The sequence below is a fragment of the Amphiura filiformis genome, chromosome 17 (genome assembly GCF_039555335.1).
Source record: "Amphiura filiformis chromosome 17, Afil_fr2py, whole genome shotgun sequence".
NCBI classification, from domain to species: Eukaryota; Metazoa; Echinodermata; class Ophiuroidea; order Amphilepidida; family Amphiuridae; genus Amphiura; species Amphiura filiformis.
The window spans coordinates 16,115,481-16,131,535 of NC_092644.1; the positions used below are offsets into that span (position 1 = coordinate 16,115,481).

Here is a 16,055-nt window from a genome sequence, read left to right on the forward strand (position 1 = left end):
ATTTTGCTTGCATTTGCCTTTTCTTTATGTGTCACTTCCCCCTTCCTGTTGAAAGACCGTAGAATGAGGTCCATATGTCCCAGAAACACAATTTGGGGATCAAATAAAAGCTGAAGGCCTGTATTAAATGATGACATCAAACACTAAATTTTCAAAATGAGTGACTTATGTCTGGTTTTGTGTTTTGTTTTAATCCATAGTCTAATAATCACATATTATTGATTTTTCGTCATCAGACATTTGTTTTAGAACATGACTGGAATGGTAATCGATAAAATAACAAAGACATGTTGCAATGCATTGAATATTCTACATCAAATAAACACAATACAGCTAGTGCAAATTATCGTCGGGTGCATCAGAGCTCTGCCAATTCAACAAATTACAGACCTCAATTTTTCCTAAGTAATTAGTTATAAAATGTTAAATTTGAACTATCTTTGATTTTTACAAAGTACATACAGTGGAAATTCATTATAACGAAGTTGTCATGGGACATGCAGAGAAATTAGGTCTATATCCAAATTTCGTTATATCAGGGTTGTAAAAACAATAAATAACAAAGGAATCTTGTATCTTGGTTCTGGAAAAATACTTCTTTATAATAGGGTTTTAATTGTTTTACTGTATTTCACATACTGATCTATCTTGAAAAAACATGCATTAATTTAAAACCACTTTCATTAAAATCCATAGTCTAATTAAATTATACATGTAGAAAGGTAAGGTTAATAACGAAGATTTTCAATTGCGATTTTCCCGAAATGCGTGTTTTTCGAGATAGACCAGTATGTTATGCGTCCGATGATATATACCTTGTGTTTCCAAATGTACAATATGTGATGCGATCAAGCAAAATCAGTTGTTTGTCGAACAAAATCAAAATTCACTTTTCCATTTCATTACATATGCCTTTTCAGAGCTATATTTCACCGTAATTGAAGATCCTAGTTCTAAAAAGGGGTCAAGTCACATTGAGTGCATTTATAGATAAATGGCAAAGGTATAGCAATGCAAGGAGGTGGTTTTGTCCTTGCAGTTTCAATGCTCTACCACATTATTTCACTGTGGAACTTGTAGAGAGGATGTAGATAAACCTTGTAGCAGAAACTGAAACTAGCTCCGTTTTCATGATTTTATGAAAATTTTTAGCTAGCATCTTCAATTGGAATCATGGCTCAAATATATGGCAATTGTGAACATATTTGGAACTTTTTGGAAAACAATTGTAATTTTTAAGCTCCATAGCCTATAACTTGGCTCTAATTTCAGTTCATCAAGCCCTTATTTTGTCCTAAAATCAGTTCTTAGTTCCCAAAGTTCAGCACTCAGCGCTGCACACCCCTACCAAAATTTATGTTGAGTGCACTCCCGGGACTGGTTCCCATTATCTGTGTTCCGAACCTAGATCAAAATGATCAAACACAAAGTCAATGGATTGCCAATTACAGGTGTGCAAACCAAGCATGATCAAGTAAACTAAGATATGACCACAGAGCATCACTGATGTACCAACTTAAAATGGAGTTCTTTGGGCATATGACATATTCACTATGACGGCAAATAGAATGTAGAAATTATCAAATGTCTATAGCCCAGCCATTGCTGATAAAGCCTTCTTGTACGAAAGCCTTGATTTGTATATGACATGCAAACCAGATAACAGTATCTTTCAAGCTATTCATAAACACAATATCATACTCGTTTAGGCACACCTTTATGCTGTTCAAACAATACCTCATTGTCTATTGTCTTTTGTTCTGATGAACTAATCACACCTGCTGGCAGTTCTTGTATAGTTTCTCCCTCTGTAACTTTCTGTGAATGTCTCTCAGTAGGTGGTCCCCTTGAGGCTGGTGGTCCTGACATGAAATATTTTCTTTGGCATTGCTGTGTCAGAAAATGGGCTGCTAGGTAGCTTGTCATAACCCCAAAACCTGCAAAAAAGAAGTGGATATATTTTGATATTGTAGCTAGGCCCCTATCTCCATGTACACCAATCATCCATAGTCCCTAATTTGTTTGATCATCGATACCAGAAATAATAAATAATTTTTGGTGAAACATTTGGGTTTATAACGCATAAAAGCATAAAATAATGTTAAGACACATCACCCGACCCCAAGTATCCACTACCTCCTCTCAACATCTAGACCAGGCCTTCTCAACTGGCGGCGTGCGTGCCACTTGTGGCGCTTGGAGTCAGTCGAAGTGGCGCACAGTAATCTTAATATTTTTTTTCACATAAATCTAGAACAAAAATGGGGTGAAAATACTCAATCTGGGCCTAAAATCCAGGAGCTTCCGGAGGCACTGCCCCCTGGACCCCCAATAAAGCTTCACCACTGCACCGTACCCGCTATGAGCTCGCTCTAACTCACAAAGTCCTCAGGCGCCCTTAACATTTTGGCACTTTATGATGACAGAAATTTTCCAGTTGGCGCTTCAAATAAACTAGTTGAGAAGGCCTGATCTAGACCAATCTCCACCCCCAATCAATCAATCAATCAATCACTGACATTTATAGAGCGTCAAAAACCAAAAAAAGAATTTGCACTAAGGCGCTATAATCTAGGCACAAAAAGCAATGAATAAACAAAGATTATACAATGAAGGTGAATACCCCACCCTCATTCCATTTAATAGCAACATGAACCGACTTTACACAGTGTGCAAAATATATATACCGGTATTCAAGAATCCACAATTGACTTACCAGCCATCACAACAAAGTTGTATTTTTTGCTGTACTTTGGATAGATTTTTGGTAGAAAATGAGAAATGACATAGCCAGCACCTCCTCCTGAAAAGCCAAAGTAGTATTGAAGAATAAGCACACACTTGATCAAATAAAACGTTTGTTATACAGAGTCATTTAATTAAAGGCCCATTCAGTGATCCCATCGAAAGTGTAAAAAATTGAAATTTTGTATTTGCCTAAATTTATTACACTTTATCAATGGCACAGAATTACCAAGAATATACTATTGCACAAGTTACATCAAAAATTAAACAATATCATAAAAGGAACAATTTTTTTTTGAAATGTTTAGTGAATGGCTGGAGTGAACAGGTGCATTAATGCATACTGCCCCACCAAATCCAAAAAGATGGGAAAGGGAAAAATAGAGGGAAAAAATGTGTAGGGTGAGTCATTAAAATTGGCAAGAGGTATTTTTGAAATGCGAAAATTGGCAAAAATAAAAGCAACAAAAACAGCAGTTTTGACAAAATTGAAGCCCCATTCAAATACAAGTAGCTAATTTCTCTACTTAAGAGAAATTACAGATTCATGTAAAATGTATTTTGTCTATAATTAAAACCACTAGGGGCTGGTTTCTCAAAGCATGGCTAGTGGTTGGCCTTCTTAAGCCACCAGGCTTAAGCCCAAATACCAGTGCTTACAATTTCACATCGTATTTGTACATCATCTAGAAAGATAAATCAATAAATGGTTCCACATTGGTAGGGCTAACCTGCTGGCTTAGGAAGCCTGGCCACTAGCCAAGCGTCAAGAAATCAGACCTAGCAGGCTATGTTAGCACATCTATATGACACTAACAAATTTGCCCAAATCTGAATTTTGATGATTTTTACAATCCTGCAGATGAGCAAATCACTGAATGCACCTGTAGGTAATTACCTCAATCCTTTCACCAATTAAACTTCATATTAAATTGCACAGTGCATACTCGTTTGCACTCAGTACTCCGTTTTCTTCCACTAAATTGTGTGCCACACAATGAGGAGGTAAGAGGCATTAATAATACATTTTGTAGGTTCATCTTTTGAAGCTAAAATACATACCTGTGATGAAACTCAATGTTGAAAATGTAAACGCTTGAGACTGACACTTCATATACGCCTTTAGATCAAGATCCTGAAGTAAAATGAGTATACACACTTTAATTCTATGCTTGTATTATATTTGATTTCATCTCAGTAGTTATAAATTACGGTATCCTTAATTATTGTTGATTTTACATGAGTTCGGCAAAGTTTAAAAAAAATCTTAAAATGCAGGCTGGGTAAGTTACAGCATTTTTAGAGGGTTTTGTATTCTGATGAAGATAAATTTAAATTTAATTTGCAGGACTTATTTTCGCCAATTTATCAATTCCTGATTTCCTGTACATGTCTATTTTTCGCTGAGGCAAATTATTACACTGATCTAACTGTTTATTGTCTAGGGTTAAAGTTCCCTATCCCATGCATGCAGGCAAATGTGGCAGGGCTTCAGCTCTGGTGTACATGTATCTCCTGCAAATATTATGATAAGGAAATGTTAATTTTATACATGTTCACAATATGTTTCAAGTAATCATTCCACTGTGTTTCTGTTTATTGCCATCAATTTGGCAAAAAGTCTGGTAAAATAGGCAGGTTTTTTAAATTAATTCACATTGATTTAAATCAATTTAAATCCCATGATTTTTTTTTCCAAAAAAAATCAATGATCAACTTTTTAATATTTTACAATTTTTGATAAATGTTGTTTAATTTCTTTGATGAATTTACTGTTTTACTTCATTCCTATTAAATGTTTCTACAACTTTGGGATACAATCAAAACACCTCTATGATATCACTAATATCTATTGCAAAAAATCCATCTTCAAGTGCAGAATTCAACAGGTTTTTTTCCAATAATGATTTTACCAAATTTTTTTCAGATGTAAAACATGTATAGATTTTTGATACCTGATAGGATTGTGCATATACAGGGTGTCCCAGAATGATTTATACCGTGTTTGAAGAAAATATCAAAAATATATAGTCAACAGTGTATCTAATCTTAATAAGTGCAATACAATGACACACATGTCTCCTACTTATTCTGCGACTTTCATGGAAATAGCTTGATTAGTTTTGGCGTGACATTGCTATTACTGAAAATGGATGATAACTGCATTCTGCATGTGTGTAATTTACAGTGCAAAGGCATCATAACACATGGATCCTTTATCAGCCCAGCCACACTGTACAATATATTGAAGAAATCCTACATTCTTTTATAGGAAATACACCAAATTTGGCACAGATGAAGAGCTTACAATGCTAAATAATTATTGATATGGGAGTAAGTGAAACATTTCAATGACATCAGATATTTAGGTCGAAAAACATACTATTTATGTGATTTTTACCACCATTTTTACCCAAAAATGTCATTAGTACAGAGGATATATAACTTCCTCAAGGATCCTCCGCAGTAAAATTTAATTCTTAGTTTCGTAGCTGTGGGTTTGCCCATATACTGTGGACATAAATGCATGTGGTGACACTAAGGACGAACCTTCTCTATCCATCTCTGCCGGCATTTCAAATGATGAAACTCACACACTGCAATAATTGTCTTCAAAACTACCGCCAAAGAAAGAATATTAGGTTAAGGTCACTCAAGCGAGGCAAATCCTTTATTCCATACAAAGATTGCTTCGTAACATCATAAATAAATGATAGATATTGACTATTTAGTAGAAGTAAGAACAGGACACAGCAAATATACTGCATAACATTTTCCAAATAACTTTGTGCTGAACGGTTAGAAATTTTACTGATTTTCAAAATAGGTTGCTTTGTCAAACTTGGAATTCACTATTTTTATGCAATCCTCTCTAACTTCTACTAGAAACGTCCAATTTTTAAAATCTAAAAAATCTGAAAAAGCTAAATATATGTAGAACTTAAAATGCAAAACAATATGACCAATAGAAATGCAGTTCATATTTAAAAAAATCCATATCTTTCCCGGTATAAATCATTCTGGGACACCCTGTAGCAATCCACTGGTCTCTTTTGACTTGATCATGGGGTATAATACTTCCAGCAACCTGGACAATAGACCTGTCAAAGAAAATCTGGCTGGATAAAAGTATACTTACTGGGTACTGAGAGTCATCAACATTTCTCAAGCCTATCTGTACCATTTTGGACCCTTTAGAATGCTTTATGACACTATTTTCTGTTAAATTGTGTCCGTTGAACAGCCAACTGAGATGTTATTTCAAACCTGTAAATATGCACAAAGTAGAAAAATACTGGTACATTAAATTCGATATATGTGATATCAGAAAAGATGAATATCACAAAAAATATGTTTATCCTCCATCAATGCAACTAGCTATGTAAATTATCTGCCAAAACACAAAACAACATGTCCACTAGCCTGTCATCAATAACAACATAGCCACATCAGGATAAAATGGTGATTACAATGGAAACTCGTTAATACAAGCTCTGTTTAAAATACAAAAAACCTGATAAAACAAGCCTGATTTTCAGGTCCCTGGCACTGAATCCCTATGTAATATATGTGATGGATAAGATAAAATCCTGATAAGACAAACTAAATTTTGTGGCCCCACAAATTTCGTATTATTACTATTAAAGAGTTTCCACTGTAATTATGAACAAAATTTTGTTTGAGAACCTCTTTGTTTTACTTTTAATACAGTACTATACATGTAGGGCTGTGCAATGAGCCCTGGAAGAAGCCACATGTTTGCCCGTCATTTTAGATGCCAAGGAGTTTGCTCCTGGAACAGGCAAATTAATGCCTATTGACAAGTTTGACGGGTGAAAATCACACTCAAAACCATTTTCAGCTTTCCTCTAGCCATTTCCATTGTTACTCTGGGTATTTTCAGTGTGGCTATTGTCTAGGGATTATTTTTTATTTATGGCCCAATACATTTCAGTATGATTAGGACCATTTCAGTGGAATTAAGGAATGGCCTCTCATTTTGAGAATGTTGCGGTCTATTTCAGTGTGATTGTAGTCCTTGCCCCTATAAATATACATACCGTATCTTACTTGTCACCAATGCGCTATAATTTTTGAGAAAAATACAAAAATAGGCACAAAATTGGGCAGGGGTGTAATACCCCCCTTAAGTGCAATTTTAAAAACATTCTTGATGCGATTGCCTGTTGTGATCGGCTGTGGCAGTGTTTAACCATACTTCCATTGCTTTACACGGTGCCATGCTTCATCGGAATTTGCTTCATCGATTTTTAATAGATTTTTATATCAATAGGTCTCTAATTTAATATAAATAATGTGCCACCATGTAGGTGAGTATGAATTCAATGTCATGTGCCCAGATAATACTAGGCATAGCATCTAGTCCTGCTGGTTTCATACTTTCTGCCGCTTGCCACTTGTCTGCAAGCGGAGCGGTACACCGCTGAGCAGCAGCACGGGTGGCATGACTCGTACAGCCTCTGATCTATACAACTGAGGCTAGCCTAACTTCAGTAAAAAAACGCGATCGCCGATATCGATGTGATGTGGGACTTGCATTCACTTGGTCGGACATCCGGGAATTTTGTCCCCTTCGTCCCCTTTGCACAAGCGCCGCATAGCAACCAGCTCGAGAAAGGGGAACTGCACATGCGCACACTGGTTTATATTTCTTGCCAAAATTTGACCATTTCTAGTAAGGCAGTGACTCAAGCCCGGATATTCGGGTACCCGCCCGTTTTTCCCTACCCGGATACAAATTTCATTTACGGATAACCCTTATGGAAGAAAGCTGATATGAGCAACATCAAGTCAGAAATCAACACCTTTGGCAGTCACTTTGTCGCTTCCAATTCAACTGACACAGATGTCAACGACCTCTGGGAGCAGATAACAACCTTCCTCCTCAACATCTTGGACTCGATGGTCCCTTCCAAACTGTCTTCTAGTACAAGATTCAATCAACCATGGATCAATCGCCACATCAAGGCCTTATCCAGGAGGAAGAAGAAAGCTTATACAAGAGCCACCAGATAAAAGGATCCAAAAGACTGGACCCGATATAAGGACCTCAAGAAACTCCTGCAAAGAGACTGCAAATCAGCCTACCACAACTACATCAGTGACATGCTGTGTGGAGAAGGAGATAGCAACCCTAAAAGGTTCTGGTCCTACATCAAGAGCAAACGATGCGAGAATTCCGGTGTTGCGCCACTGATGAAACACGGTGTCCTGCAAAGTGACAGCACAACTACATGTAAGTCAAACATGCTGAACGATCAGTTTGCTTCTGTCTTCACCAATGAGGATGCATCTGATTTACCAGATCTTGGCATCAGCCCACACCCACCAGTACCATCTTTCTCCATCGACACTGAAGGTGTTAGGAAACTCCTTGCCAACATCAAACCCCACACAGCCAGTGGTCCTGATAACCTGCCTGCCTATCTTCTTAAAGAAGCAGCGGATGAGCTTGCACCAATTCTGTGCCTTCTCTTCAACGCCACCGTCCATCAAGGAAAGATCCCTCTTGCATAGAAATGTGCTGACGTGACTCCTATCTTTAAGAAGGGTGACAAACACAAACCTGAAAACTATCGCCCAATATCGCTCACATCAATTGTCTGCAAAACAGCTGAGCATATCATCCACAGCCAGATCATGCAACACCTCGATGCACACAACCTGCTAACTGAATGCCAATTTGGATTCAGGAAGAAGCGTTCCTGCGATTCACAGTTCCTGATAACAATTGACGACCTGGCCAGAGGACTTCGAGACAAGCAGCAGATCGATGCAGTTCTCCTTGACCTTGATTTCTCGAAGGCCTTCGATCGTGTACCTCATGAACGTCTTCTTTTGAAGCTCCATCACTACGGGGTCCGAGGCCAGCTACTCTCTTGGATACTGAGACTTCTTATCAGGGCGTGCCCAGAGTGTGATTCTTGAGGGGAAAAGAGCAGCGTCGCCAGCGTAACTTCAGGGGTGCCCCAAGGCACTGTTCTGGGACCCCTGTTGTTCTTGGTCTTCATTAACGACCTTCCCGAGTGTGTTTCGTCAAGTATACGACTCTTTGCTGATGATGCCCTCCTGTATAAACCAATCCAATCCCAAGATGACATCACTGCTCTCAACCAAGACCTCACCAACCTTCAAGAGTGGGAGAAGAAGTGGTTAATGCAATTCAACGCTGACAAATCACGAAGTTCTCAGAATCTCCAACAAGCGAAGTAACATCTTGGGTGCAACCCGTACTCAATCCATGGGACTGCACTCCGAACTGTTGATGAGGCAAAGTATCTGGGTGTCACTATCCACCGTAACCTCAGCTGGAAGCCGCATGTTCAGAACATCTGCAACAAAAGCAACAGCACCCTCGGCTTTCTCCGCCGCAATCTGAGGAAATGTTCCCCAAAGATCAAGGAACTGGCCTACAAGACATATGTTCGTCCCACACTGGAATATTCATCTACGGTGTGGGCAGTGTTCGAAATATGCCTCAAAAAGTTACAGGCCAGACAGGCTTGACCTTAAAAAGTTACCGGCCAGCCGGGCCGGCAACTAGATGCCAGTCAGAAAAGTTACCGGCCAGGCCAAAAAGTTACAGGCCAATGGCCGGCTGACCGGCCCTATTTCGAACGCTGGGTGTGGGATCCACATACGCAGGACCTGATTGCCCAGATTGACATGGTCCAACGGCGTGCTGCTAGGTTTGTGACGGCCGACTACAACCAACAGAGCAGCGTAACCCGGATGCTACAAAGTCTACACTGGCAGACACTCTATGAACGTAGGGCCCACAGCAAATCATCATGCTGTACAGGATAGTACATGGTCTTGCAGACATTCCTGCTCCCATCTTCATCAGACCAGACTAGAGGCCACAACCAACAGTTCAAACAACACCACTGCAGAATCCTGTCTTATCAACACAGTTTCTTCCCAAGTGCCATCTTTCTTTCTTGTGGAAATTCCTCCTCTTGTGTAGGAGCACCTCCGTAATCACGGAGTAAAGTTTCAGTTTGGGAGTTCACAAAAACACTCTCCCGACAACATCAAAGTTTCAATCACAAGTATAATGACACTGTAGTCACAAATTTACAATAATTATATCCACAAATATATATACAAAAGTCAAAGTTCTTCTTCTTGGCGGCGACAAACAAGTGCGATTTTCAGCAAACACGGCAAAACGGAGCAAAACATGCAGTTAATCTTGGTCAGGGAGTGTTACAATATATTCATTCAAGCAACCAGGGCATTCTCTCATTCCATTAGGGAGCACCTCCATAATTGCTCTACCTCCAACACTAAAGCAACTGGGGCAGTATTCAGCATTGGATACCAAACTATCAACATCACTTTCTTCAGAATCAGTCTCAGAGTCAGGCGAGGGTTGATTAACTTGTAAGAATGTCACAGACTTAGTTCCAGGAGGAGTTGGCAGAGACAGAGTAGCCAGAGACTCGGACTCGGGTACGCCGATTAAGTATTCTTCTGGGAGTGGGATGACTGGGAGAGGTACGTCGTCAGGTTCAAGTTCAAGTTTTACGTTCAAGTTCGGATGATCAGGCTGGCGGGCAGTGATTTTCAGGTACTGCCTTAACAAAGTTTGTTCAAGTTCACGGGCAGCACGACCAAGTTCAGGTCCAAACGTGGAAGTCGGGGGCGAAAACGCTTCAAGAGGGATAGGCCTACCAAAGCCTGAGGCTGGGGACAAGGTATTGTGTTCTCAAACTGTACAGACGGAGTTTCCTGCCTGTTCTCAGAAACCCCGGAAGTTTCACCAACGGGTTTGTACCACACCACCAACGTTAAATTGAGCCGGTACACACGATGAGGAAAGTGGACTTTTTTCAGTAAAGTTTTTCCTAGCTTTCCACTGTTCAAACCTCTTCCGATCTCTTTTCTTTGTAGATGGCGATTTTTTCTTCTTTCTTAGCTTATTCCCAGTGACATCCGAGGAGTTCAATGGAGTAGGCGTGGCAGTTTCCTCACCTGTTGTACTCAGTTGAACTGACGGTTTTGCCGCGGGTCCTCACATCGTGACTGTGGTAGCGCCGAATATTCAAATCCGGTTTCACTGGTGTTTTCCAAACTATATCCAAGAAAATTTTATTCTTGGTCTGTTTTACCGACCACACGGTTCCACATTTGAAACATTCAACGCCCGCAACACCTGGTTTAATCTTCCAAGTCCTGAGAAAACTGCTGAATCCATGTTTTCTCAGATGTTGTGGACGAGGAGAAAATTCCGGCACGTCCTACACAGTCGGCCATCTCATTGCATCTTCACTACCAATCACTGCGGTGTCAGCTCAGCTCAGTTTTTTACGTTTGATACGGGTACCCGGTTACTCGCCCGAAATTTACATCGGGTACCCGAATACGTCATTACCCGATAGGTCACAGCCTTAATTTCTAGGCAAGTTGGCCCTACTTTGTCTGCGTTATGTGAAAAAGGACACGACAATACGTGCAACGCTTTTGATGTTTTGGGAGACTGTGAGGGATCCGAAACAGCGGATGACGGAGCCTATTCTTGACTGTGTAATATTCCTTCAACACACTGCCGCATGCCGTACGCAATATAGTCAATATACGATGGACAGATAGTATCAGTTTGTGAATGAGGACATCGTATAAGTTCCTAATCCTTGTACATTGTTGTACCACTAGCTGCACTGCTGGGGCGGCTGGTCGGTAACTGGACATTTCATCCCCTCGCATTTTCATCCCCTGGACATTTCATCCCCTGGACATTTCATCCCCTCATGTTAAAACGCTATTGTAGCGTTCTTTGAGCGTGACAGTAAAAAGATTGCATATGAATATAATAATTGTTTAGGATCTTTAGAAGGAAATAATATCTTTATTTAAAATTAGTCTTATTTATCCAATGTATGCACTGTGTTCTGTATGAGCTATCAGTATTATCACCAGCTGATCATACGTATCAAAATCCATCGCTGGTGTTTGGCAATAGTGCAATCAATTTACCTATTAAGCGGCTTGTAGGCCCCTACACATGTACACGGATGATTCTAATTCAGTATTACGCCTAGTATTATTATTAAAAGTATTATTATTTTGTTATTTTACCGGGGTAGGCCTATCGTTATCATTAATATTTTTATTATTATTATTTATATTATTATACTTTGTTTTTGTTGTTGTTGATATTAGCCTGGACTATTTAAGCTAAAGTGTATTTCTTCTCTTTCTTCCTGTTAAATTTATGTATTTATTGTGTATTGTTTATGTATCTATAGGCTGTTAATTTATTTATAATTATTATAATTATAATTTATGTATTTATTATTTATTTTGTTTGTTTATTTATTTATTATTATTTACTTAGTTGTTCATCGAACAAAATTACTACCGGTACATTTTTATGGGAACCATGTATCTGTTATGTGGATAGTATGTTATATTCTTATAGTGATCAAATATGTCTGCATACATTGTATAGGCCCTAGGGAAGGATCATGGCAATATTTTTGTATTGTCCACTTGATGAGGTGATTAGATTTAGTGCAATGTCATGTTATACAATAGGAACAATAGCCGTCAGCCGAATGGTTACTTACAGGAAGTTGAACTCTTTCAATCAGTGGAATCTATATACATATAACTATATTGCCAGTTTTAGTCGTCCAATTGGGCGACTTTTGACTTCCGATCCCGCGACAAACAAAGTGCTCCTGCGATTTAAGTGACATTTTGGCTACTTTGAAAATCTCACCCGAAATCCATTAAATAGGCCTATTAGGCGATTTTTGAAAAGCCGACTTCAAAATTGTTGAATTGGATATTCTGTCATAGTCAATGGTCCTTCAAAACAAAACCTCCAAACAGGAAAGTTGAGAAAGACCTCAACTTTCCTGCTCCAAACAACTAATTCAAATAAAAAGAAAACATTCTGTGGTCAGTGTGCATCCAAGTATGACAATGGGAAACAAATTAAAGTCGATACACGATCAGGGAGATAACTGATATAAGGGCTTAATCCCATGATTATCCTTAGAATATTCCCATATCAATTCTCACAAGTGGCTTAAGACTCTTAAGCCCTTAAGACGACAAAAGTGCCAAACGGGGGGCCAAGTTTCTCTTTTCATGCAGGTTCACTTGGGTTTATTAAAATAACATAACCACATGCCGTTTCATGGCTCTGGGGAGTGGGGCAGTGGCTGAAAAGAGGTTAGTCTACATTACCAGTCGTTATCTATTTATTTATTTATTTATTTTTTTTTTAAATCAACTGCAAAAATGCATGATGTAAAAAAAAAAAAAAAGAGGTTGTTTTGGGGTTAATTAAAAATATCACTAACTACATGACATTATACATTGGCACGGGGGGTGAAAATAGAAAATAGCTTACACTATACATTACCAGTCGTTATCCACGGACCCGGGAGGGTGTTCTGGGTTGATTGATTGAAAGTTGACTGAACTTAAAACTCATGGTTATAAAAAATTGTACAAAAGGAATGGTAGGCCTATACTATTTTTTATTTCACGTTTTATCAGCAAGAAAGTATATTCGTCCCAAAGTATATAAGGTCTCACATAAATTTATCATGAAATTATAAAAAAATCGGTTAATGACAACTTGACTTCAAGTACAGCGTGTACAAGCACGACCCAAAATATTATGATGCATCCATCATCATGCACAAATCGGATCAAATCCTTTAGGTATTTTCGAAATGAAACATTTGTCAAAAATGAGGAAACCATCAAACCACAGTAATGACAAAGTTGAGCCCCATTAAAATACATCTTAGTAGTTGTGACGTGGTATATCAAAAGGAGACACTTTTGGGCAGGATCGTAAATGGAGAAATATAAAACTACCCTGTGGTGATTTTTTCATAATTTGGGTTTGTTGCAAATTGTTGATGTATAATTGTTGATAAATAAATAAACAAACAAACAAACAAATGCAATAGTTCCTAAAAAATAAATAAACAAACAAACAAATTAATTAATTAAATAAACAAAATAAGTAACCACATGATCTTCAGGTGAACAAATAGGACTTACATGTATACTCGACTCCACTGACAAATTATGATTATTAATATTTTTGAGCAAGTTTGTATGGGTGAAACTGAGTTTGTCTTACTTTTAGAAAATTAATCTAGAAAATTTAATTTAGAGAAATCAAATTTAAATATTTGCGGTCGTGCGATTTTTTATAACCCGGTCTTTAAGGGCCATGGATTGTAATCCATACAGATGCAGAGTGTAATCTGTGTAAACTCTGTCGGGAATCATGTAGTTCAAACTTTAAAGTTTCCGGGGAGGGGGGGCACTCTAATACTATTTAGTAAAATGACATGCATGTGCGGAAACCCCCAAAATCAGTTCTTTCTGCAGTTTTTTGAGCCATATTCTAAAACTTGGTTGCCGATCTTATAGCAGTATAGAGTGTCCCCCACAAAATGGTCTTGGGAGCAAAAAATGTCTTTTTGGGTGAAAACAAGAAAAAATTGGATCTTTGGAGGTGGGGAAGGGGATCTTTGGAGGAAAGTAAGAAAAATAAATGGGCAAAAACAGGAGAAAAAGAACAAATATAATGCAGATATTTATTATCAGTTGAACTGATGGAATTCCAGTATTTTTCGTATAGTACTCCTTAGTCTTTACCGTTTAGTATTAATTTAATTCTCCTACAAGTGTAAGTTCTAACTATCCTTGTACTTAACTACTTTTAGAACCTTTTAATCGCACCTTATCAGTGATAAGACTATGGTTAATGGTTATATTACAGATTCCCGAATGATTATATAGTTATATAGATTCCATTGATTAATAGCACACCAGTCAATGATTGAAAGAATTCAACTTCCTGTAACCATTCAGCTATTGTTCCTATTGTATAACATGACATTGCGCTAATCACCTCATCAAGTGGACAATACAAAAACATTGCCATCCTTCCATATATATGCAGACATATTTATCAAGACAATATACAATAAACAGATATTAAATAGTATTAAAAATGTACTAATTTTGTTAGATGAACAACTTTAAGTAAATAATAATAAAATGAATAAATAAATAAATAAATAAATAAATAAAATTTATTAATTAAACAATAATAAATACATAAATAACAGGAAAAAAGAATACACTTAACATAACAATAATAAATAGTCTGAGCTATCAACAACAAAAACCCACAGTAAATAATAATAATAATAATAATGATCATAATAATAATATGCCTAACAGCCTAATAATATTAACAATGATAGTAATATTATAATGATAACAATACTCACAGTAATAACAAAAGATATGCGCGTATGCACTGTTCAATTTAGGTAAATTCATTTAATGTATAAACTATTATTAACTAAATAGTCTAATAGGCCCTGCTGCCATTCAACATTGATCGATTATTATACGTGTGATCAGCTGGTGATAGCTCACACAGAACACGGTGCATACATTGGATAAATAAGATTATTAATTTTTCCTTATATTAATTAGTTCCTTCTAAGTTCAAGATTCTAAACAATTATTATATTCATATGCATTCTTGATTCACTGTCACGCTCAAAGAACGCTACAATAGCGTTTTAACACGAGGGGATGAAATGTCCAGGGGATGAAGTGTCCAGGGATGAAGTGTCCAGGGGATGAAGTGTCCAGGGGGATGAAGTGTCCAGGGGATGTCCAGGGGATGAAGTGTCCAGGGGATGAAGTGTCCAGTATTCGGCTGGTCATCATGCTGGTCACTGAGTCTGAGCTAGCGCCTGGTGTGACTGCGCAGTGAAGCAAAATCCTCTTCAGAAGCGGCAAGGGGCAGGAAAGTATGAAACCAGCATAATGATGTCTTTCTTCTTTGAAGTTCAAATTGAACATTTTGATCATGCATGCATGTGATGCTTGATGTAAATGATGGTGATGAAAATTTACCTCACTCTATAAAAAAAATAGTACGCTAGTAGTAGTACGAATACGGAATAGTACCTGGCACTGCCAGTTCAAACAAGACCTTAAAAAAGCACAACTTTCGAAGCTTTTTGTCTTGTTTTGTTGACTATGGTAATCTAATGTAATTTCAGAGTTTCATGGTTTTCGTAACAATGGCAGAGTAGAAAGCCTAATTTCGGCAAGACACAATTTCATAAACTTAATTTTGTTGACGATACTTTATGACCTTTGACATTATGAAACGGTGTTTTTAAAGTTCTCAAAGTTATCTTCAAATTTTCTACTTCATTCACAGATTGTTGTACGATTTTGGAAGAAGTAGAGACTTAAGATTAAGTTTAATTATATTTCAT

General features: G+C 37.7%; 2 protein-coding genes across 3 annotated transcripts; one reads left to right on the forward strand and one right to left on the reverse strand.

Annotated features, from left to right (window-relative positions):
• Window positions 1-365: 365 nt before the first annotated feature.
• On the reverse strand, window positions 366-15,929 carry LOC140137367 (transmembrane protein 141-like). Of its 2 annotated transcripts, none has more exons than XM_072159008.1 (5): window positions 15,764-15,929; window positions 5,885-6,012; window positions 3,808-3,880; window positions 2,717-2,803; window positions 366-1,937 (listed from the first exon to the last, which is right to left on the reverse strand). In XM_072159008.1, the coding sequence occupies exons 2-5, from the start codon at window positions 5,927-5,929 to the stop codon at window positions 1,696-1,698; spliced, it is 447 nt and encodes a 148-aa protein (XP_072015109.1). In that variant the 5' UTR covers window positions 5,930-6,012; window positions 15,764-15,929; the 3' UTR covers window positions 366-1,695. The 2 variants fall into 2 exon arrangements, with proteins under 2 accessions (XP_072015109.1, XP_072015108.1); XM_072159007.1 differs by having other exon boundaries at window positions 15,739-15,928.
• LOC140137004 (uncharacterized) lies at window positions 7,873-8,283 on the forward strand. The gene has a single exon (XM_072158665.1). The coding sequence runs from the start codon at window positions 7,873-7,875 to the stop codon at window positions 8,281-8,283; it is 411 nt and encodes a 136-aa protein (XP_072014766.1).
• Window positions 15,930-16,055: the final 126 nt, after the last annotated feature.

Coding starts and splice junctions, on each gene's coding strand:
- LOC140137367 (XM_072159008.1), bottom strand. CDS start 5,929: ATGGTACAGATAGGCTTGAGAAATGTTGATGACTCTCAGTACCCA. Junction 2,804..3,807: donor AACATTGAGTTTCATCACAG/GTATGTATTTTA, acceptor TTGGCTTTTCAG/GAGGAGGTGCTGGCTATGTC. Junction 1,938..2,716: donor CAACTTTGTTGTGATGGCTG/GTAAGTCAATTG, acceptor TCTTTTTTGCAG/GTTTTGGGGTTATGACAAGC.
- LOC140137004 (XM_072158665.1), top strand. CDS start 7,873: ATGCTGTGTGGAGAAGGAGATAGCAACCCTAAAAGGTTCTGGTCCTAC.